The 25851-nt window shown below is 42.4% G+C and overlaps 1 protein-coding gene across 1 annotated transcript in view; it reads right to left on the bottom strand.

Moving 5' to 3' along the window:
* Positions 1–364: 364 nt before the first annotated feature.
* The window catches only part of IQCJ (IQ motif containing J), a gene marked incomplete at its 5' end in the record, with an annotated part of 440976 nt that continues 415489 nt past the window's right edge, over positions 365–25851 (bottom strand). The window contains 2 exons of the mRNA XM_079921398.1: positions 365–3153; positions 21245–21325. Coding sequence (XP_079777524.1) covers positions 2871–3153; positions 21245–21325 — 364 coding nt within the window. The 3' untranslated portion in view covers positions 365–2870. The remainder of the gene's footprint in view (positions 3154–21244; positions 21326–25851) is intronic.

The raw sequence follows: 25851 nt of genomic DNA, 5'->3' as shown, positions 1-25851 counted from the left end.
CATTACTGTTGCTATTTATTTCACAGCAAAGATATTCTAAGAACTACATTAACTATTATGCTTGGCCAAAAGAGAACAGGAGCATGCAAAAACATCATTCTCATCTCAGCACAGGGACTCCCCCAGATCAGGTTGCTGGCTTCTCATGCAGCACATGCCTGGGGCAGACAGCAAGGATGAGCAGTAATTGCAGTTATTATAGGCATGGGGGCGGGTGGAGCAGCTGGCAAGGCCCACGGGTTACGCAAGGGCAGACTGGCCTCCAACTGAGGCTGTGTCAGAAGTTAGTAGAGGGTTAGGACGAGACAGGCAGCTGATCAGATTCGAGAAGACAGACAATGGTCTAGGGCAGCAACCATGATAGATCCAGCCCAGAGAAAGAGGGCTGAAGTTCAACAAGCTGGAGAGGATCTAGTAGAAGTCAGGGGCCTGGAGAATTGCCCAGGGATACACCTCACTGAGAGCATTTGACTTGGACTGAAGGCTTTTAACCCTGAAGTTCCAAAGGACTTTCTGATTATTAGAGGAAGCTCATCTCTTTATGACAGGCTTAGCCAAGGTGAGCCGGGGGTCATCCTTATCCCCTCCGTAAACTTGAGGTCTGCTCATCTACTCATCACTGGGTCTGGCAGGCCAGTCAGGGTAGAGCAGAGTCACTCTCCTTTCATGGGGCTGCGACCAACGAAAGATGTAAGAATGAATCTTCTCGAAAGGCCTCAGCAAAGGGATAATCATGGGAGATAAAAACAACCTTAGCTAGTTACAGCAGCTCCAAACAACTAAGCATTAAGTTTTAAACAATTATGGCTTGGGTATGTTACCTGCCTGACAAATGAGAGGCTTGGGAATGTCCCAACATCTTGTACTTTCATATTTTATTTTGTACACTTAGTGTCACACCACTGCCATCATCAATACCAAAGTTGTTCTTATAACTAATAACCTTATTCGAATTCTGGGCAGGGTCTGCTTGCTTCCTGAAGCTAATTCCAGTAATGTTTTTTGAAATCCTGTTTTGATTCTCACTGTTTGTAGGCGATCAGGAGTGAGCCAGACTTCCACACATGGAATAGGCTCATTTTTGTCCCACGAGCACAGAGATAAAGCATGATGACGTGGTGGTGGAGCAGGGTGCCACTCCAAGTTCAGTCTGACACACCTTATGGGAAACCAGATTGCTGGGGACACTTGAGGGAGGAAATCTCTATCAAGAAACCTCAGGGAACCTGGAGGCTGGGCTAAATTAAATAACGTAAAACTGTTAGCAAAGCTGTGCAATGATAAACATAAACGTGATGACCCATGAGGGGGAAGAACATGCATTTATGCACGAAAACACTTGAGGTGCTAGAATCATAGCTGTGTGGCAGCATAAATATAAAACAAAGATAGATTCTTCCAGAATTTCAATAAGCCAAAAGGAATAACCGCCCTAAAGCAACACTAAAACGGTTAGATATCACTAGACAGTTGATATTGTCCGGAATTAGGGCTGAGAAAGTACAAAGGCAGTAGTAAACCCAAACCTTCAACTCACGGGCACAGTGATTTCTGATACTCAATTTCCATCATTCAAATCCAGTCTTCAGAGTCATTTAATTTGTACCTTCTACTGACATTCACAGCGAGGGCATCCTAGACACTCAATTTTCACATTCTTTTTCACTCACAAATCACAAGTTAAATACAAACTTTAGTAAACTCAGACATTTCCCAAAATGGTTCGTGAGCGCCCTCTAGTGATAGTGAGGCCAGTTAAGACAACTCATTGCCCCCCAAAATTGTCTCTATGAAGTGCAGATTCACTAAGGATTCGATTTCTGCTGTCAGCTAAAAATACATCTTCTGCCGTTGTTATTGGCACAGCCATAAGCTGAACTTACTGCTCTCTCTTTAGAATCCACAACTAGGTAAAGCCATGAATTAAAGAATATGCAACACAATCATCTGAAAACATTTCAAAGTAACCTTTGCTTGATCCCAACGTGAACGCATTATTTTGGCTGCTGGGAAGCCTTTTTCACAACCGAATAAACATAATTACAAAGTAGTCAAGGAAGATTTTTTTTTTAAATAATATACTTGTATAGTTCATTTCTCTTCCTAACTTCTTTCAGTACTCCAGTGACAATGGCAACTGATGACAATGGCTAAATCCACACAAATCTGCATTACAATTCCCTGATCATTTATTTCCTAACACATTTGGTGTTTTTTTTTTGAAAAGTAAAGGCTTCCACCAGATTCTTTCATTCCTCAGCCCTGTACTCCGGAGTTCTTAAACTGGTGGACCCGGGACAATTGTGGTCTGCACATATGGTCTATTTACATTTAAAATTTCTTACTGGTTGCCAAAATTTAAAAATCTGGATTTCTGGCATCTTATGAAGAAAGAAAATGACCTTTGGCAACATCTTTTCTGCTTCCCCACCTGAAAACATACTTGCAGGAGCCGAGAGGGGCTGCGCCTTTAGGTGATGCCTTGGTTCAGTGAGCCAGTCACAACTCAACCCCCATCAGTCACATGGGTTACTTACCTGGCCCCAAAAGCCTTTGAGATGCAACCCCTGAATTCGTGACCCCTTTCAATTCTTCCCGTGAAGGTTCTCTTTAAAATCCTTATAATCAAGCTAAAAATCCTTATAACCAAGCTAATCTTCTATCCTGTTCTCACCACAAAACGCTACTGACACAGACTAAAAGGAACACGCTATTATAAAGAAAAGTAAAAAGATATTCTCCGTAATGGAGGACTGCCAACACACAAACTAGCAGTTTAGGTTGATTTCAAACGCAATCGATTCCCTCAGACTTGATTAAGTTCACTGTGCACTTATGAATCATGTCTTTGTTTTGAGAGGACAAAACCCTCACCATGGGCTCATGCATAGCAAACAAGCAACTTGTAGGTCTATCACAAACCACCTGCTCACATCCCAAGATTTCTTTCTTGGAACCAAAGCCCTGGAGACCAGGTGATTGGCCAACCAAGTCATGAAAAGGAGACATGCACTCACAGGTGTGCTGCTGTCCGAGAAGGTGTTCATGCTGACGGAGGTACTCAGCTTGTCTGAGGACACGGAAGGTGGGGATGGGCTCCTCTTCTCCAGGGGGTCCTGCCGCTGCAGGTACTCGCGCCACACTCGCTGAATGCTGCCAAAAAACAAACAAACAAAAAACAGCGCACACACCGTCACTCCCCAGCCACACACTCGGCAAAGCACAAGGAGTCTGAAGGAACTGGCTATGGGGACAGGGAAACTGACACACTTAGAACGTGACAAGGGAAATCAGAAGACCTGGACTGTCTATGTTACTGGTTCGACTTTTACAGACTTGCCTGAGCTCAATCAGTCTCCAAGAATCAACTTAGTCAGAAAAAGTCATCCATCAAAGTGAAACTAGTTTGCACATGTAAATGTACATGCTTTGATTTATGGGACACAAAATCTTTCAACTTCTCATCCTTTTTTCAAATGAGAATAATAAACAGGCTGACGTATCACTTATTCATTCACTCAATACATCATTGCTGAAGGACCATTCTGTGCCAGGGTCAGCGCTTTGCTCTGGACAGAGACTACAGGGCCGCCCTAGGGGGTGCCATTCACCAAGACCTCAAGGTGAGGGGTGTGCTGTGGTGTTAGACAGTGTAGTCTGCGTGGCCAAATGCGGTGGCCCTGCTCCGGGCACATGTCAGGTAAGAGCCCTACGGTCATGGATTTTACATACTGTGGAAGGAAACTGATGTTGTATGATAAATAAACAAAGAAATGGACAGAGAAGACAAAATATTTGAAAGTATTATGTACTATTCAGAAAATTAAAGTAACCCTCGATTAGGTGGCTTCTTGAGATTTCACCCAAGGAAGCTCTTTATTTCCTGTGATTATTATCCCAAAAGTGTCATCTTCTGATTTGGATGATAGAAACCTCTTCTTTGTGAAAGCTAAGTGATTTCTTTTTCCATTTGAACTAGCTAATAATCTTTAAGATTAAGATCTAGATTTCCACATGTAATCAGGGAACAGGATCTTATTTTCTCCTGGGGGTTAGCCCGACATGAAGACCAACTGTCAGTATTCAGCTTTTTAGAATAGTTTTAAATGGTTTCGCTGATTCTATCACCATCTCTTTTTGACTTCTGGAAGCATCTGATCTTCTATAATTCTTCCACATACAACCAAAGTCACTAAAGGTGTTTCTGTATAAACAAACTGATTTATTATCATTTGGCTAGAACGATTCAAAGACCATCAGTTCTCAACAGTCAGAGGATACAAAGAACACGTGAATGCTACCACATTATTGAATTTGTATGTGTTCCCTAATTTATTAAGGCTCTGTGAGTTATAATGCTCAAGGAAAAGCCCAGAAGCTACAGTGAAACAACCTTGGGATCAGAGGCCAATTTCCCTGAAACTATGAACCTTCAGCTTCTGGGGCCCTTACTGAGAGGCCAGAAGCTTCTTGCCTTGGGTCATATGTGGTCACTATTTTCTTATGCAATGTCTGCTCAAAATGCACCCTTATGTATTTGTTTTCCTTTGGTTTAAAGATTTTAAACAGAATCTCAGAGAGGGTCCTGTAAGATTATGTGCCTGAATTTGGTAATCGCGTTGTTTCTTCTGGGATCCATTTTATTAAGGGAGTATCACATTTTGGCCAGCTGATTTCCACACCATCCAAAGTGCTTGAAGTGTTGGGCAACTCCCAGAGCCCTGCTGACAAGTTCTGCCACTTTACAGCACCTAAAGCCTGTAAACCTGCGCATAAGGGCTTAAAAACGTGTGACATTTTTTAAGTAATTTAAAAAATAGAAAATACTGACAACCCATAAGATACCCACAAGTTTATAGGACTACGGGTATTCCTCTCCCAGCCCCCCCTTTTTAAATTCCTTGATTATTCAGAAAATATAGAAAGAAAATGAAGTAGGCATTTGAGACATTACAATTTAGCTCGTTGAACACCAGGGGGCAGCGTGACACCTTTAAAAAACAACGATGCTGGGCAAAACCCAGGTAAGGTCTGCAAAGAATTTAAAGCATCCCCTTCCCCATCCTAGTTCTACGGAATCTGGAAAGTGACATATCAGTTTTCCTTAAGTCAGAGATTAAAAAGCCAATATTCTTTCCTTCCAAGTAGATGGATATCCTCTTCTTGTTTTAATTGACAAGAAAATGTGATAATATTAAATACGTTTAAAATGCGTATTAAAATCATCTAAGCCCACTCGCTGCCTTAATACAGAAGCTATTTTAATTTTTGGATATTTATCTTACTATCCTTGTCTACATATATGAAAACAATTTTACTTAGTTGAAAGCATACTACACTATATTTCATTCTTTTCTTAAATGTTGGGATCAAAAAAGAGAGGCCAGTCATGTCATACAAGGCTATTACTCTAAATTGCTACATTGTTTATTTTAATGGTGGAGCCATGCTACTCCCTGAATCATAGAAAAGTGTTTACATTACACAGGAACTCCCCTTTGATGACACTGATGTGATGTTCATAGGTTAAATTAGTCTAATATTAGCTCTCGGAATACCATCTCTAAATGCTATTTTACTGTACTAGGGAACTGAAACAAAACGTAGAAGCATTTGTCCTTCGGTCAAAGGGAATCATTTCTCATCTTCTCATCCTAGCTTTACCACAACTCCTACTCACCAGCCTCCTTTACGGCTGCAGAGTAAACCCTGAGCACCAACTACCTTGACATTTTTACTTCTGAAACTAAGCAGTGCCATCAATATAACGCTTTTAAAAGCTGGTCGCAGTAAGGGAGCACATTTTGTGTGTTCCTACATTTTGAATTATAAATAAGGTATAGAAGTTTACTTCAAAAGAGATAATAGGGGGCTTCCGGGAAGATGGCGGAGGAGTAGGATGCGGAGATCGCCTTCCTCCCCACAGATACACCAGAAATACATCTACACGTGGAACAATTCCTACAGAACACCTACTGAACGCTGGCAGAAGACCTCAGACCTCCCAAAAGGCAAGAAACTCCCAAAGAATAAACAGAGACAAAAGGTTAGAGGCAGGACCTGCACCAGTGGGAGGGAGCTGTGAAGGAGGAAAGGTTTCCACACACTAGGAAGCCCCTTTGCGGGCGGAGACTGCGGGTGGCTGAGGGGGAAAGCCTCGGAGCCGCGGAGGAGAGCACAGCAACAGGGGTGCGAAAGGCAAAGCGGAGAGATTCCCTCACAGAGGATCGGTGCCGACCGGCACTCACCGGCTCGAGAGGCCTGTCTGCTCCCCCGCCGGGGCGGGCGGGGCTGGGAGTTGAGGTTCGGGCTTCGGTCAGAGCGCCGGGAGAGGACTGGGGTTGGCGGCGTGAACACAGCCGGCAGGGGGTTAGTGCGCCACGGCTGGCCGGGAGGGAGTCCGGAGAAGAGTCTGGACCTGCCGAAGAGGCAAGAGACTTTTCCTTCCCTCTTTGTTTCCTGGTGCGCGAGGAGAGGGGATTAAGCGCGCTGTTTAAAGCAGCTCCAGAGACGGGCGCGAGCCGCGGCTAACAGCGCGGACCCCAGAGACGGGCATGAGACGCTAAGGCTGCTGCTGCCGCCAGCAAGAAGCCTGTGTGCGAGCACAGCTCACTACCCACACCTCCCCTCCCGGGAGCCTCTGCAGCCCGCCACTGCCAGGGTCCCGGTATCCAGGGACAACTTCCTCAGGAGAACGCACAGCGCGCCTCAGGCTGGTGCAACGTCACGCTGGCCTCTGCCGCCGCAGGCCCGCCCCGCACGCAGTGCCCCTCCCTCCCCCTCGGCCTGAGTGACCCAGAGCCCCCGAATCAGCGGCTCCTTTAACCCCGTCCTGTCTCAGCGAAAAACAGACGCCCTCCGGCGACCTACACGGAGAGGCGGCGCCAAATCCAAAGCTGAGCCCCTGGGAACCGTGAGAACAAAGAAGAGAAACGGAAATCTCTCCCAGCAGCCTCAGAAGCAGAGGATTAAAGCTCCACAATCAACTTGATGTACCTGCATCTGTGGAATACATGAATAGACAACAAATCATCCCAAACTGAGGAGCCGTGTGGATGAAAGGCTGTTGGTGCTGCAGCCAGGAGTCAGTGCTGTGCCTCTGAGGTGGGAGGGCCAACTTCAGGACACTGGTCCACAAGAGACCTCCCAGCTCCACATAATATCAAACGGCGAATATCTCCCAGAGATCTCCATCTCAACACCAGCACCCAGCTTCACTCAACGACCAGCAAGCTACAGTGCTGGACACCCTATGCCAAACAACTAGCAAGACAGGAACACAACCCCACCCATTAGCAGAGAGGCTGCCTAAAATCATAATAAGTCCACAGACACCCCAAAACACACCACCAGATGTGGACCTGCCCACCAGAAAGACAAGATCCACCCTCATCCACTTGAACACAGGCACTAGTCCCCTCCACCAGGAAGCCTACAGAACCCACTGTACCAACCTTAGCCACTGGGGACAGACACCAAAAACAACGGGAACTACGAACCTGAAGCCTGCAAAAAGGAGACCCCAAACACAGTAAGATAAGCAACATGAGAAGACAGAAACACACAGCAGATGAAGGAGCAAGATAAAAACCCACCAGACCTAACAAATGAAGAGGAAATAGGCAGTCTCCCTGAAAAAGAATTCAGAGTAATGATAGTAAAGATGATCCAAAATCTGGGAAATACAATAGACAAAATGCAAGAAACATTTAACAAGGACCTAGAAGAACTAAAGAGGAAACAAACAATGATGAACAACACAATAAATGAAATGAAAAATACTCTAGATGGGATCAACAGCAGAATAACTGAGGCAGAAGAATGGATAAGTGACCTGGAAGATAAAATAGTGGAAATAACTACTGCAGAGCAGAATAAAGAAAAAAGAATGAAAAGAACTGAGGACAGTCTCAGAGACCTCTGGGACAACATTAAATGCACCAACATTCGAATTATAGGGGTTCCAGAAGAAGAAGAGGAAAAGAAAGGGACTGAGAAAATATTTGAAGAGATTATAGTTGAAAACTTCCCTAATATGGGAAAGGAAATAGTTAATCAAGTCCAGGAAGCACAGAGAGTCCCATACAGGATAAATCCAAGGAGAAACACACAAAGACACATACTAATTAAACTATCCAAAATTAAATACAAAGAAAACATATTAAAAGCAGCAAGGGAAAAACAGCAAATAACACACAAGGGAATCCCCATAAGGTTAACAGCTGATCTTTCAGCAGAAACTCTGCAAGCCAGAAGGGACTGGCAGGACATATTTAAAGTGATGAAGGAGAAAAACCTGCAACCTAGTTTACTCTACCCAGCAAGGATCTCATTCAGATTTGATGGAGAAATTAAAACCTTTACAGACAAGCAAAAGCTGAGAGAGTTCAGCACCACCAGACCAGCTCTACAACAACTGCTAAAGGAACTTCTCTAGGCAAGAAACACAAGAGAAGGAAAAGACCTACAATAACAAACCCAAAACAATTAAGAAAATGGGAATAGGAACATACATATCGATAATTACCTTAAATGGAAATGGACTAAATGCTCCCACCAAAAGACACAGATTGGCTGAATGGATACAAAAAGAAGACCCATATATTTGCTGTCTACAAGAGACCCACTTCAGACCTAGAGACACATACAGACTGAAAGTAAGGGGATGGAAAAAGATATTTCATGCAAATGGAAACCAAAACAAAGCTGGAGTAGCAATTCTCATATCAGACAAAATAGACTTTAAAATAAAGACTATTACAAGAGACAAAGAAGCACACTACATAGTGATCAAGGGATCGATCCAAGAAGAAGATATAACAATTGTAAATATTTATGCACCCAACATAGGAGCACCTCAATACATAAGGCAAATACTAACAGCCATAAAAGGGGAAATCGACAGTAACACATTCATAGTAGGGGACTTTAACACCCCACTTTCACCCATGGACAGATCATCCAAAATGAAAATAAATAAGGACACACAAGCTTTAAATGATACATTAAACAAGATGGACTTCATTGATATTTATAGGACATTCCATCCAAAAACAACAGAATACACATTTTTCTCAAGTGCTCATGGAACATTCTCCAGGATAGATCATATCTTGGGTCACAAATCAAGCCTTGGTAAATTTAAGAACATTGAAATTGTACCAAGTATCTTTTCCGACCACAACACTATGAGACTAGATATCAATTACAGGAAAAGATCTGTAAAAAATACAAACACATGGAGGCTAAACAATACACTATTTAATAACGAAGTGATCACTGAAGAAATCAAAGAGGAAATTAAAAAATACCTAGAAACAAATGACAATGGAGACACGACAACCCAAAATCTATGGGATGCAGCAAAACCAGTTCTAAGAGGGAAGTTTACAGCAATACAATCCGACCTTAAGAAACAGGAAACATCTCAATTAAACAACCTACACTTGCACCTAAAGCAATTAGAGAAAGAAGAACAAAAAACCCCCAAAGTTAGCAGAAGGAAAGAAATCATAAAGATCAGATCAGAAATAAATGAAAAAGAAATGAAGGAAACGATAGCAAAGATCAACAAAACTAAAAGCCGGTTCTTTGAGAAGATAAACAAAATTGATAAACCGTTAGCCAGACTCATCAAGAAAAAAAGGGAGAAGACTCAAATCAATAGAATTAGAAATGAAAACGGAGGAGTAACAACTGATACTACAGAAATACAAAAGATCATGAGAGATTACTACAAGCAACTCTATGCCAATAAAATGGACAACCTGGAAGAAATGGACAAATTCTTAGAAATGCACAACCTGCCAAGACTGAATCAGGAAGAAATAGAAAATATGAACAGACCAATCACAGGCACTGACATTGAAACTGTGATTTAAAATCTTCCAACAAACAAAAGCCCAGGACCAGATGGCTTCACAGGCGAATTCTATCTAACATTTAGAGAACAGCTAACACCTGTCCTTCTCAAACTCTTCCAAAATATAGCAGAGGGAGGAACACTCCCAAACTCATTCTGCGAGGCCACCATCACCCTGATACCAAAACCAGACAAGGATGTCACAAAGAAAGAAAACTACAGGCCAGTACCACTGATGAACATAGATGCAAAAATCCTCAACAAAATACTAGCTAACAGAATCCAACAGCACATTAAATGGATCATACACCATGATCAAGTGGGGTTTATTCCAGGAATGCAAGGATTCTTCAATATACGCAAATCAATCAACGTGATACACCATATTAACAAATTGAAGGAGAAAAACCATATGATCATCTCAATAGATGCAGAGAAAGCTTTCGACAAAATTCAACATCCATTTATGATAAAAACCCTGCAGAAAGTAGGCACAGAGGGAACTTTCCTCAACATAATAAAGGCCATATATGACAAACCCACAGCCAACATCGTCCTCAATGGTGAAAAACTGAAACCATTTCCACTAAGATCAGGAACAAGACAAGGTTGCCCACTCTCACCACTCTTATTCAACATAGTTTTGGAAGTTTTAGCCACAGCAGTCAGAGAAGAAAAGAAAATAAAAGGAATCCAAATCGGAAAAGAAGTAAAGCTGTCACTGTTTGCAGATGGCATGATACTATACATAGAGAATCCTAAAGATGCTACCAGAAAACTACTAGAGCTAATCAATGAATTTGGTAAAGTAGCAGGATACAAAATGAATACACAGAAATCTCTGGTATTCCTATACACTAATGATGAAAAATCTGAAAGTGAAATCAAGAAAACACTCCCATTTACCACTGCAACAAAAAGAATAAAATATCTAGGAATAAACCTACCTAAGTAGACAAAAGACTTGTATGCAGAAAATTATAAGACACTGATGAAAGAAATTAAAGATGATACAGATAGATGGAGAGATATACCATGTTCTTGGATTGGAAGAATCAACATTGTGAAAATGACTCTACTACCCAAAGCAATCTACAGATTCAGTGCAATCCCTATCAAACTACCACTGGCATTTTTCACAGAACTAGAACAAAAATTTTCACAATTTGTATGGAAACACAAAAGACCCCGAATAGCCAAAGCAATCTTGAGAACAAAAAACGGAGCTGGAGGAATCAGGCTCCCTGACTTCAGACTATACTACAAAGCTAGAGTAATCAAGACAGTATGGTACTGGCACAAAAACAGAAAGATAGATCAATGGAACAGGATAGAAAGCCCAGAGATAAACCCACGCACATATGGTCACAGGAGGCAGGAATGTACAGTGAAGAAAGGACAGCCTCTTCAATAAGTGGTGCTGGGAATACTGGGCAGGTATATGTAAAAGTACGAGATTAGATCACTCCCTAACACCATACACAAAAATAAGCTCAAAATGGATTAAAGCCCTAAATGTAAGGCCAGAAACTATCAAACTCTTAGAGGAGAACATAGGCAGGACACTCCATGACGTAAATCACAACAAGATCCTTTTTGACCCTCCTCCTACAGAAATGGAAATAAAAACAAAAATAAACAAATGGGATCTAATGAAACTTAAAAGCTTTTGCACAGCAAAGGAAACCATAAACAAGACAAAAGGACAACCCGCAGAATGGGAGAAAATATTTGCAAATGAAGCAACTGACAAAGGATTAATCTCCAAAATTTACAAGCAGCTCATGCAGCTTAATAACATAAAAACAAACAACCCAATCCAAAAATGGGCAGAAGACCTAAACACACATTTCTCCAAAGAAGATATACAGATTGCCAACAAACACATGAAAGAATGCTCAACATCACTAATCATTAGAGAAATGCAAATCAAAACTACAATGAGATATCATCTCACACCAGTCAGAATGGCCAGCATCAAAAAATCTAGAAACAATAAATGCTGGAGAGGGTGTGGAGAAAAGGGAACCCTCTTGCACTGTTGGGGGGAATGTAAATTGATACAGCCACTATGGAGAACAGTATGGAGGTTCCTTAAAAAAGTACAAATAGAACTACCATATGACCCAGCAATCCCACTACTGGGCATATACCCTGAGAAAACCATAATTCAAAAAGAGTCATGTACCAAAATGTTCATTGCAGCTCTATTTACAATAGCCCGGAGATGGAAACAACCTGAGTGTCCATCATCGGATGAATGGATAAAGAAGATGTGGCACATATATACAATGGAATATTGCTCAGCCATAAAAAGATCGAAATTGAGCTATTTGTAATGAGGTGGATAGACCTAGAGTCTGTCATACAGAGTGAAGTAAGTCAGAAAGAGAGAGACAAATACCGTATGCTAACACATATATATGGAATTTAAGAAAAAAAAAACTGTCATGAAGAACCTAGGGGTAAGACAGGACTAAAGAGTGTGTCCTACTAGACCTACTAGAGAATGGACTTCAGGATATGGGGAGGGGAAAGGGTCAGGTGTGACAAAGCGAGAGAGAAGCATGGACATATATACACTACCAAACATAAGGTAGATAGCTAGTGGGAAGCAGCCGCATAGCACAGGGAGATCAGCTCGGTGCTTTGCGACCACCTGGAGGGGTGGGATAGGGAGGGTGGGAGGGAGGGAGACACAAGAGGGAAGAGATATGGGAACACATGTATATGTATAACTGATTCACTTTTTTATAAAGCAGAAACTAACACACCATTGTAAAGCAATTATACTCCAATAAAGATGTTAAAAAAAAAAGAGATGATAAATACAGTTTTCAATTTCCTTGCCAGGTCAGCTCCAATGTATATTCTCTCATCTCAGGGATGGCATAATCGCCTGCCTCTGTCCTTTCGTTATATATTCTCATCAGCTGTATGGTGCGGTGGCTCCCTCCTGCACTCACAACTACTTGGGACTCACAGCTTGTGCCGTTCTGGTTGTCACTGGATGTCCTCACATAGAAGAGTAGAAGAGAGGGCTCTGTGAGAGCTGGCATGCTTAGAGGAGGTTTGAGGGAGTCCTGGTTACTTTAATTAGCTTTCAAGGATGGATGGGATTCAGATTGCTAGGGAGGAAGAGGAAAGACCTCTGGACAAAGGCATGGAAGGGAGGGTACCAGGCAGGATGCAGGACGGTCCCAGAAAAGAGGGGTACCGCATGAGGGTATGAAGACAGGAAGAGGATTCTGATGTCGCCCCGGGCCAAGCTGGGGGAAGACTGAGCAGTACCTGCCCCTCGTGAGGGGGAACCCCCATCCTGGCACAGTTGGTAGTTGCCAGACCTTCAACTTTTCAAAGACAGTCAGAAATCTGGATTCTTCTGTGAAAGTTACTAGTTCTTAAGTGTTACTAAATAATTGTTAAAGTTTCAAAATACATTATTACCCAAGTAAGCTGGATTTGAGGATGGGAAAAAAGGGTACCATCAAAGAGGACACAAGTCTGAGTATCTTGGGAAACAAAAGCTAATTACATATAGCTCTTTTTGTGTGTATTCTCCCACACAATCCTTACAAGTGGGCTATGGGAAAGGCTCTTTTATTATCATAGAGGTAGGTTTTGCCTGCCCACCATTAATTTCTCCTTCTCTTGGTTCCAGCACCCATTTTCCCTTGAGGACCCACCAACCCTCAACCAATGAGCTGTGGATGGGGCAGATCCTACCCCTCCACTGTAGAGAGCAGCCCGTGTGCTGGGGGCTGAACAACCGGACGGCAGGGACTGGTTCATGGATGCTCACATGGCTCAAGCCAGGCAATGAGAGGCTACAGAGAAAGAAGCCCCCTCCTGCACCTGGAGGTTTTCAGCTGGTAGGATGTAAGCCTAGAGCTGTCCATGATCACTTTGCAACAATGGTGGGAGAGAAGCAATAATGTAGAGAGAGGAGCTTACAGAAGAAGAAGAAGACAACAGATGCCTGATGACCTTGCTTGAAACACATTAGCCCCCCGGTGTTTCTGTTAGGTGTTCTAATAAAATCTCTTTTTATATACAAGCTAGTTTGAGTTGAGTTTCTGTTACTTGCAACCAACAGTCCTGGCCAAGTTCTGGGGGACAAGATGAGAACTGACTGATATAACACTTGAACCAGTTTCCCCTGTCTCCCCATAACATTGTATTCCCTCCTCATGGTTTGGCAAAAGAGAGAAATGAAGCAGGAGCAAGATGATGGGTTTGGCTTGTCACATAGTGACTTTGAGTAGGTAAGTAGAACCTACTATTTGTTTAAGCCTCTGTTAGTTAAATTCTCTACATGCAGTGTCTGCCCCAACCCTGTATCTTGATACAGACCTGCCCAAATGCCAGGAAAAGGTCCCTGAAAGCACTAGGCAGGTTTTCCACAGCATTTGTCCATATCTCTAGGCTGCTTCCCCTCCCCCCAGTTTCTGCCCAGTTTGTAAGTCCTGGCTTCAGCTCCCTACTTTGACTGTTGGTACTTCCTAAGCATCACAGAGCTATGCTCTGCTGGATCTTCCTGCAGGTTTCTTCACCAACACCTATGACCACCTTGACTTTCAACAACACCCAACTCCCACACAGATGGAAATTTGGGCCACTTGGGTCTTGGCTTTATAATGCTCTTTTCTTTGTGAAGACTGAGAAAGCACTTCAGAAATAAGGCACACAGAGTCGACTGAGTCTATGAGTGAGAACAGTAGCTCTGGGAGGTATTAACCACTCAAAAACAAGAGTTATCAGATTAGCCCGGTCCAGATACCTCTCTTCCAATGAGTCCTATTCCTCCACTAGACTGTGAAGCCCTTGAGGGCAGTGACCATGTGTATAGTGACCATCACATCTATACAGTTCTAGGAATATGGTAAGTTGGTGATCAACAGATAAATTCTCCAAAGATTGTGTCCCAGAAATAGCTCAGTAAATGCTCAAAGCAGAAAAAGTTTTACCTCATGGGGAAGTGTGGTTTTAAACAAGTGTGTTTACTGAATTCTTCAGCTCTTGGACTTCGGTTTGGTACTTCCTTATATTTTCTATCTCTCTGTTGAAGTTCTCATTGTATTCACTCATTCTTCTGAGTTCAGTGAGAATATTTATGACCATTACTCTGAACCCTTTATCAGGTAATTTACTTATCTCCATTTTATTAAGGTTTCTTCCTGAGGTTTTATCTTGTTCTTTCATTTGGAACATATTCCTCTGTTTCTTTACTTTGCTTGGTTCTCTGTGTTGGTTTCTATGCATTAGATGAAACAGCCAGCTCTCCCCGTCTTGAAGCGTTGGCCTTGTGCAGGAGACAAACCTTATCATTCAACCTTGCCCCAGCTCTTGCTTGTCTCTCAAACCTCTGCTTATCCAAGCAACCCTTTTTATTTTCAATAACTCCCAGTAGGTAAGGGTGTGCCAAGACCAGTCAGTGTCACAAAGGGGAGGATCTCAGTCAGCACCTAGATCTGGACTGATTGGAAGCCAGACCCTCAGGCAGCAGCTTTCAAAAAATACAAATTTATACAGTCTTGTGGGACCACAGGCACAAGCCCTGATGGCCTCCAGAACCAGAGGAGATCAAGGGGGGTAATATCTCCTGGGTGGCAGCCACAATGAACAGGGCACCAGAGGTAAAAACTGGGGTACCAGACACATAGGAGAGCTCCTCTCCAAGAGACGCTGAAGCTCTGAAGTACAGCAGCGGGAGAGCTTGAAGATAGTGCCCACCCTCCGAGGTCTCAGGCAAGGTTTACAGTCAGCCCTTAGATGTGTATTTAATGAGAAGCCTGCCCCTTTCACATCAAGACTGAGCTCAGGGGTCTCCTGCCTCTTGCTGTGCCCTGGGAGTGGTAGATATTTAAAAACACTTTCTCCAGGGACTTCCCTGGTGGTCCAGTGGTTAGGACTTTGCCTTCCAATGCAGGGGGTGTGGGTTCGATCCCTGGTTGGGGAACTAAGATCCCACATGCCTTGCGGCCAAAAAACCAGAACATAAAACAGAAGCAGGGCTTCCCTGGTGACGCAGTGGTTGAGAGTCCGCCTGCCAATGCAGGGGACACGGGTTTGTGCCCCGGTCCGGGAAGATCCCACATGCCGCAGAGCGGCTGGACCCGTGAGCCATGGCCGCTGAGCCTGCGCATCCGGAGCATGTGCTCTGCAACGGGAGAGGCCACAACAGTGAGAGGCCCACGTACAGCAAAAAAAAACCGAAGCAATATTGTAACAAATTCAATAAAGGCTTTAAAATTGGTCCACATCAAAAAAGTCTTTAAAAAAAAAAAAAAAGAACACTTTCTCCGTTGGTTATAGTCCATATCCTACCCCTCCAATGTCGAGAGTAGCCTGTGTGCTGGGGCTGCCCAGCTTTAAAATTCGCAAATGAATTTCTTTCACATAAAGTCTGGGCACTTTTTAAAGGGCTGCGTCTGTGCTGAGCCCTGGAGTGGGTGAATCTGCATGCGGGCCCTTTAAGAGATGCTCCTTAGTTCACCACAGCCTCTAGGATCTCAGGGGCACAAGCCCCATTGGTCTTCAAAGCCAAACGTTTTGGGGGCTCATCTCTCAGGTTCCAGTCATGAAAGCTGGGGTGCTCAATGTGGGGTATAATTCTTTTGATCCTCAGAGAGAAGCTCCGGGTTTTCAGTTCCCTCCCCAATGTGGGTCGTCACACCAGGGATGGGGCTCATGGAGAGCTTGTGTCTCGGCCTTTCCTACCCAGTTTGATGTGGTTTTCCTCTTGTTTGCCCAATGTGAAGGGGTCACTCCACCAGTTTTTCGGGGTGTTTTTGTTTTGTTTTGTTTTTTTCAGAGGGAATTGTTCCACAGGTAGCTGTAGATTCAGTGTGTCTGTGGGAAGAAATGGTTCAGGATCTTTTTATGTTGCCATCTTGAACCGGAACCTCCCAGAAAATAAATGTGTTTAGAGTGATATAGATTCTTGCTCAGTTGCACTCTCAATAGCTGTGGCCTTGGGAAAAATACTAAAATGTAGTGGCCTGCATTTTGCTTATGCACAAAATGGGAACAACAATAACTTCTTTGTAATTTTTGCACGGAGTCAAGGATACGGTGTTTAAGTCACTTAGCCCCAAACTTGACAAATAGAGGTCCTAGATAAATCATTATAACTGCTTAAGAAAATCAAACACTTTCAAATATTTTAAGTAATACGTGCAAATCATATACATTGATATGATATGTTGGATTCCTGAGGATCTTTACTGGCAATATTTTATTAGCCCAATTTGATGTAAAAATATGTTTAGAAAAGGTACAACTGCATGGAAAAGACACACTGGACTGAATGTTTTTCTTGGATTTTCTCGTTGAAAGCTCACGACAATCCTTTAAGACATGGTTACCATTCTCATTTTACAGAGGAATGAAACTAAGGCCCAGAGAGGTAAGCAGTGCTCCCAAGGTCACACAGCAGGTAAGGAACAGAGCTGGTATTTGAACCTCGGGTGATCTAACTCCAAAGTCTGTGTTCTAAACCACTCTTCTCTCATATCTTCATTTAATTAAACTTTTGACTAATGTTGATAGGCATTACTCTCAAACAAATGTAATTAAACAAGCTTTTTTTTTTTTTTGCAGTACGCGGGCCTCTCACCGCTGCGGCCTCTCCCGTTGCGGAGCACAGGCTCCGGACGCGCAGGCTCAGCGGCCATGGCTCACAGGCCCAGCCGCTCCGCAGCATGTGGGATCTTCCTGGACCGGGGCACGAACCCGTGTCCCCTGCATCAGCAGGCGGACTCCCAACCACCGCGCCACCAGGGAAGCCCTAAACAAGCTTTTATTGAGAAATATCTTCGACATTATTTTGGGAATTGTCCTCCTTCTCAAGAGTGTATCTGTCTTTGTCTCTCTCTCTCCCCCTTATCAATCTAAATGTTATTTCAGCACTAAATAAAATATATTAATAAAAAATACAGAGAGGAATTGAACATATTTAATGAGCAGACTTTTAAAAGATGATTCATATTCAATAGATCTCTATGTTGTTCCATCACAAAATAAATATATTGTTAAAACATAAAGAGGGGGATTGCAAACAATTAATGAACAATTTTTAAATGATGGCTTGTATTCAGAAGATGAGTTCTAGATCTCACTGCAACATGCAAGGAGTGACCCCAACGTAAAGGGCAGAGATCTGAAGGGATTTGGAGGGTCCGTTTCCTTCCTTGGCAGTCAGGCCTCCCTGCTAAAACCTGCACTCCTTTGCTGTGTACAGTCATTCCCAGACCCTCCGGCAGTCCTGGCCCTTAAGAGTACTTTTGTCTTCAGTCTTAGGGTTGCGCTGAGAGCCCTTGTCGTGGTGCTTTCACTATTACTTTTGCTTTCACTAAATTTTCCAACTTAAGAAGGCTGCCTTTGATTGATCTTCAGAAAACTTGCCTTTCACCTCCCCAAAGTGACTTTTTATTAGTAGCTGTGCAATCCTGATTGCTTTCACCCTTTTGATGCAGTTCTTTGATCCTCCAAGTCTAAAACTCAAAATTACCTCTTAACTGTGGCATTCATGAACCAGGGAATGCACTCTTCCTGACAGTTCCTCTAAGTTCCACCCCTCGACACATATGTTCTTTCCCCACAGGCCTCTAATTCCTTCCACGGATACTTTGCACTGCCACATACAGGTTTAGGCTTTCTTACCAGATTATTTCCTTTTTATGTTGTCCTGAGTGTGAGGGAACAATTGAGCCCCTTTCCTGCCCCATCCAACCCCAACCCGGTTTTCCACTACTGCAGGTACACTGTGGAGGTAGCCCACATCTGGGAACAGTTCTCACCTTGCCTTATCTTTTACGTTCAGAGATTGGCCTGCCAAGGTACATCCCACCTCAGGGCTTGCAGGGGCTGGACTGTCCAGAAAACCTTCACTGGAACCTACTGCTCTCTCCTCATTAGGGAGGGGACTGGAGAGTTTCCAGGAAAGCAGATGTTATGGTACAGTAACTCCTGCTTCTCCCTAACCCCCTTCTACTGGGGAAAGGTAGATGTCCAGCCAGCTGGATCCCACCCAGAGAAGACAGAAGACCCTAAGAGAAATCCTGTGGAGTTCGACAGTGACTCTGGAACATGGGACGAGACCCATCTTTCATAGCCAATGCTCTCCAGGTCTAAAGGTCCCTTGGGAAGCAGGAATGGGGGGTATGCCAAGATCCTCCCTGTGGAGGATGCCAAGGTCAGCCTGGGGGAGACAGCCAGCAAGGCAAGGGACACAACGAGGGGTGCAGCTCAGGGGAGACCCAGTGACCTTTCCACAGGGTCCCAACCCTTAGAGCTATTTCTAAGGAAGGAACTGCCTGGGGGGTGCAAGTGCTCACCATCTGAGGGAAACCTGGGGCAGCCTTGGTGTTCAGCACTCAGAGGGTGTGAGAGGTGACAGCAGAAGGGGTGGAGAAGAGAAAGAAAGGGAGACGATGGGGAGAGTGGAAAGAGGAGATGGGGAGAGGGAAGGGAGGGGAGCCGGCTGCACAGCTGTAGGGAAGGTCTAATGTGTGTGGAGGGGAGATGTTCAAACTGTCATGAGAGTTAAGAATTTAATAACCAGATTAGACAAGAGTCACTGAACTGGACTAAATTCTCCGATGGGACTCAAATTCCATTATTGGGCAAGATTAAGTCTTCTCTCCCTCATCCCTCTCCAGTGAGTGGAAATGGGGTTCGGAGTTATTACAAGAGATAAAACCATTCTGTTTGCACCTCACTGAGCTGAGACGCCTCCATTACACCAGCTACACATAAAATTCCCAGACTCTCTGAGCTGCAGGACTTCAGGCACAGAGATTTTTCTTCTTTGCTGGTTCCGCCTCCTGGCACCTGCCCCTCTGTCTCTACAGACTGGAGAAGACAGAAAACTAAAAAAGACCAGGGAGGTTTCTTAACTTCATTTCAGCATTCAAATTAATCACTCTAATTTTTCACACAACCAACTTTCCTTTCCAGTGCTTTTTCAGTTAAGAGGATGTTATCTTAATGAGAACATTTCTAAGGAGAAGGCAACGTATGTTTGGAAACTAACATCTTGTGGAGTGAGGCTGACACACTGCTCACATAAAACGATTTGGTAGCCTGATTCGTTATTCATTTAGTAAGTGTGACACACAGCTACCTAGCAGGGGACCCAACTGGTTCAGAAGCCACGTTTGAACTTTACCTTGAGAGACAACCCTATGTGCTCGCTCAGAGGCAAGCATTTTACTGATAACCAATGTTAACGTAGATTTACAGGGGTGTGTATTAATATTCACTTTTATCCAGCAGGATATTGCATACCTGTGTCATTTCTGTTTCAATTCCTAAATCTAGAAATGGCTTACTTCTTCAAAGTTGTACACCTCAAGGCTCTTGTCTTCAAGGTGACTTCTTTTCTAAAAGATTCTTCTTTGGGCTTTTTGTAAATGATCAGTGATCCTGGCCAAGGTCAGATATGTTTAAATTCTCCAGAAACATGCTTCTCAGAGTGTTAAGCTCTGTGTGTGTGTGTGTGTGTGTGTGTGTGTGTGTGAGAGACAGAGAGAGACAGAGAGAGACAGAGAGAGAGAGAGAAAGAGATTATATACACCCTCACTGGTTATGCTTATAATGCACCCCTGAAGGAAAATCTGAATGGGAAAGGATCACAGAGAGCAAACATGAATAGTTTAAAATTGCTTCTAAAGTGATTATGATGGGCCCCTTTTCTATTTACTAATGGTTTTAGAAGGTTGTTATTTTGTTCTAGAATACAGCCTGTCTCACTTTGGATCTCATTAGTTTTCTGTTTGTTAATACTGAGGTGTATTTAGCAGTATTTTTATGTGATAGTCATTTTTTGTGGGGGAAGGGGACTCTCATTTGGCCAAGAAAGAATAAGAAAGAAAAGGATAAGAAATCAGAAAGAAAGGGAAAAGATATTTTCCCAAAATAACTGGACAAGAGCTGGACTGGAAACAGAAAAAAGGAAGAGTGTTGAAAGGATGCATGTGTGTGTGTGTGTGTGTGTGTGTGTGTGTGTGTGTGTGTGTAAAAGACATGGGCTGAGGTAGAAATAACCAAGTTGTTCCAAGATGGAACAAACCAAGTTACCAAGAAGAAAAGCAGTGGAAAATGCTGGTGGAAGGTGAAGAATGTTACTCTGCCTGAAAGGGAAAAACCAAGAAATGAGGAAGTGATGCCAGTCAAATAATTCCCTACATTATCCAGTGGATGGTGCTGGGTGCCCAAAACAGCTTTGTTGCTACTTACAACAGGGAAGAAATAATATGTAACATATAAATGTGAATTCAATGTGTAATTCTTATACCCCCAAATTCCAGAATAGTTCAGAGATTAATAAAGCAAGAACTGTAAAACAAAAACTTTAATGTAAACTTTGAAATAACTTACATTTTCACCTTTGATTCCAAGAGCTGTAGATTGAGGTGATACTTTTCAATATTATTCTCCACATCCATGGCCAGTTGGTGACTACAAACAGAAATAATGCCTCAATATAGCTGAATCCATGAAGTTATCATTTATATCAATAAAGCTGCCAATTTAGATTTAATTGAAAAAGCAAATATACATGCAATTTTGTTCATTTTATTAATAGAGTCCTAAAAATTCCCATTGATGGATGGTGGATAAATAACCATACCATAGAAAGAAATTGTTGTTTTGCCTTTTAACATTGCTTTTCTTTTGATTTCTACCATTTAGCCCAACATTCATATCTAAGGCATGTAAATCATTTACTTTAAGCAAAGAGGGAAGCGGAATATTAGACCATTTCAGGGGAATAAAAACCGTAAGTAGAGTGTTACAAATCCCATTGTATTGTCCAACTAGTAAGTTGTAGAGAGAACCTCATTCATTCCCAATGGTGTCACTACCACTGAACCTTTCCTCCTTTCATTCTGGAAGTTTTTTCAGAGCTCCCGCTATGAGCAAAGCATCAGTCTGCCCTGGAGAAAGATGGAGGACTGTGAATGTATGGTCACTGCTCCTATGAGCCTGTAAGACAATCACTGGGTGCTACAATGGTCAAGGAAGACTTCATGGTGACTATGGCAGTTGTGCTCGGTTTTGAAGAATGGACAGAAATTAGTAAGTTGAGATATAAAAGGTAATACATATGAAGAAGATATTAAAACAAAGGAGTAGAATCCAAAGAAAACAAAAACACTAATTTGAAAAGATACATGCACCCCAATGTTCATAGCAGCATTATTTACCATAGCCAAGATATGGAAGCAACCTAAGCGTCCACCAACAGATGAATGGATAAAGCAGTTGTGGTATATATATATATATATATACATACACACACACACACACACACACACACACACACACACACACACACAGTAGAATATTACTCAGCCATAAAAAAGAATGAAATTTTGTCCTTCGCAACAACATGGATGGACCTTGATGGTATTATGCTTAGTGAAATAAGCCAGACAGAAAAAGACAAATACTGTATGTTATCACTTATGAGTGGAATCTAAAACCTAAACCAAATGAATGACTATATCAAAACAGAAACAGACTCACAGATATAGAGAACAAACTAGTGGTGACCAGTGGGAAGAGGGAAGAAGAGGGGGGCAAGATAAGGGTAGAGGATTAAGGGGTACACACTACTGTGTATAAAGTAAATAAGCTACAAGAATATATTGTACAGCACAAGGAATATAGCCAATATTTTACAGTAACTTTAAATGAAATATAATCTATAAAAGTTTTAAATCACTATGTTGCACACCTGAAACTAATATAATATTGTAAATCAACTATATATCAATGTAAAAACAAAAAAAAACAACTTAAGTCATTGATACCAGAAATGCAACCTAGGCAGGCCCAGGCAGGACTAAACCCCACTGAGGTCCCATTCTGAAGATGCAAGAAAAGGGAGAGGAGTGTAGAAAGCTATTTACCGGGTCTGCCCACTCAGGATAAGGGGACCTTGGACACAACTATCGGTTGGGTCCAGTTAAATCTGGTCTCTTTCTGCACCACCTAAAGGGTTTTGCTAACCTGTGACTTTACTGAGACAGCAAAATGATTCACTGAAAGTGACTATACCCACATTATTGGGGTCTCTGATGGCAATTTGTATCCATGACCATGAGCATCAAACTAAACTAGTGACTGTATTCTTTTATCGCAAGGATGGGTTGAAGTGCCATTGTTAAATGATTATAAAAGTGACCTGTGTTCTTCAGAAAAAAAAAGGGTGGAGGTGAAATGTTCAGGTTATCTGGGGACAATAAAGAGAAATTTTGTGGAAGAGGAAGATACAAGGAGGAGTATAAAAGGAAATGGGTTTGTACCAGCAGAAAAGTCATAGTCATTGGCCATACAATGTGTACAAAACACTGTCGTGACATTTTACTTGTATTAGCTCATTTAATTCTCACAGTAGCCTTTATCAATCAAGAATTATTTTCCCCCAGTGTACAGCTGAGAAATCTGAAGCTCAAAGAGGTTATGTTCAACTCAGCAGAAACCGCATTAAAACTCAAGTCTCACCACTACAAAGTACCGCTTGGAGAATTTAATATCAGTCTTTTATTAAATTTCTACTGACTGTGGTTTTCATAGATAAAGTGTTTGACAACCCAATCCAATACACATGCATGTGGTAAGGGTGTGTGTGTGTGTGTTTAAAACTGAAACAAAAGTTTCAAAAAATATTATTTCTCCAACTACATGTAAGGCACTCTGATATTATTTAAATATATTTCAGATTTTTTAAAAGGCCAGGGGTGACCCATCAAATTGGTTTAACAAACAATCAGTGGATTGTGATCTACAGTTTGAAAAACGTTGCTGCAGGGAAACAAAGCATGTGAAGCAGGAAAATGTGATGAATGGGATGTTTTAGAATGGTTTGTGGTGGGTGTGAGCAAGGAGAATGAAGGAAATTATTTAGGTGGGTATTCAAATTAGCCGGGTAATGAAGACCAGGATTATAATTATAGTAAAGAAAAGAAAAAGATAAGAAAAAATTGTGCTAGAGACATCATTAAGATCATGAATGGGGCTTCCCTGGTGGCACAGTGGTTGAGAGTCCGCCTGCCGATGCAGGGGACGCGGGTTCGAGCCCTGGTCCGGGAGGATCCCACATGCCGCAGAGCGGATGGGCCGCTGAGCCTGCGCGTCCGGAGCCTGTGCTCCGCAACAGAAGAGGCCACAACAGTGAGAGGCCCGCGTACCGCACAAAAAAAAAAAAAAAAAAAAAAAAAAGATAATGAATGTATCCTCTCTTGAGAAAGGAATAACAAGAGATGGGGAAAACATGGTAGATCAGATATATTCACACATGGCCACTAGGTGGTGCCATCAGCCCAAGACAGCTTTGTGGTTGCCCAGGTGGGATGCTGAGGGGCAAGGAAAAGAACACTCTTGCCTGGTCTGTGCTGTTGGTATTCAGGTTTACCATTATTAATTTAACCTTATTCACTCATTTACAGATATATTAAAGGTCTCCTCTATGCCAGGAGTGATGCAAAACATGGGGGACACAATGATGAAAACACTAGACATGTTTCCTGTTCTGATGTTCCTACAATCTAGGAGATGTATATTGAATAAGTAACTAAAAATGTGATGGATGTTATTAAAGGGGAAATCACGGAGAGACCTAATCCAGTGTCGGTAGGCTGGAAAGTCTCGTTTTTATAATTCTATGGTCTTGTGGGAACAACAGCCTTATAAAAAGGATATTTTAAAATACTGTAAGTTAAACCCCTTACAAACAAACTAGCAAATTGGGCAACAGAGATACATGTGAGGTGCTGTGGGGCCAGTTGATATATGCAGCAACCAAAGACAAGGCTCGAGTCTTCACAAAAAGAAATTTTTAAAATAGTATTAGCAATTTTGTTACTGTGGGGTTATAATTCATACATCCTCAACAAGCTATACGCTACAAATACCAGTAGGTTTAAATTAGATAGCTTTAGCTCATTCTGTCAATAATTGCTTGTGGGTCATAAAGCAATTATACATCAGAAGAATGTGTGATTTGCAATCATGCATTTCCTACTCTGGTACCCGGCCTGATTCAACATTTACAAAAAATATTGATAGTTAGCCTAAGGTCTTACTTAAGTTAATAAATGATTCTCAAAACAGAGTTATAAGCAGCCTCCTAATTAATGGTCTTAGTAATTGCTCTTCTCTGTTTATGGGTACATGCCAAGCTTCACTGAGAGAGAGAGAGACAGACAGACAGACAGAGACAAGTGCATCCAGCTGGCCCTGCAGATGGTGTCAGGTAGAATGGAGTTGCAGCTCTCCCTCCCTTCCCACCAACTGTCTACCACAAAACCCTGTTGAGCATTCAGAATAAATGTAACATTCCAAGGGGGAATAACCCATCAACTGCTATGACACCACTATCACTTAACTTATGGTCATTTCAAGTAGCTGAGATGATTTACATTAACACCTAAGTCAGCTACAGCTATAATCAAATGCCTAATCTGCTCACTCAGAGTCCACCAATTTTTCAATCAAATTTGACAGCTTTCAAGGACACAGCCCTGCCCTGAAGCAGATCAGGAAAATCTTCAGAATTCCAGGCAAATGGGTAGAATTCTTAGGACTGGTAGCCACAGTTAGGATAAGCATGAAAGGGAAGCTTGCCCCAGAGGCCTGGGTGTTTTGAGGGAAGACTCTGAATCCCATCCCTGGAATTCCTCAATCATGACCGGGAAAATTAAGCATCCAAAGCAGACTGGCCATTTCCAGAAGCTTTCAGCTTTCTCAGGCTTCTAGATAATGAGAGGGAAAGAACCGAGGAAGGGGGAGGGGACCATTAATCTTCACCTATCTTCCTGAGAGCATAGAGCTGGGAAAGGTAATATGTTGGTGTTAGCGAGGGGTTTAATATAGAGTTGTGGTCAATAAGCAGGAAAAAAACTTCTGGAGTTCACTTCTCACATTAAAATCGATAATGAAAAAACAGCATAACCAGATTTAATAAATAAATGAGCTGA

This window comes from Stenella coeruleoalba (assembly GCF_951394435.1).
Source record: "Stenella coeruleoalba genome assembly, chromosome: 5".
NCBI classification, from domain to species: Eukaryota; Metazoa; Chordata; class Mammalia; order Artiodactyla; family Delphinidae; genus Stenella; species Stenella coeruleoalba.
This window is presented reverse-complemented; position numbering and strand designations above follow the sequence as displayed.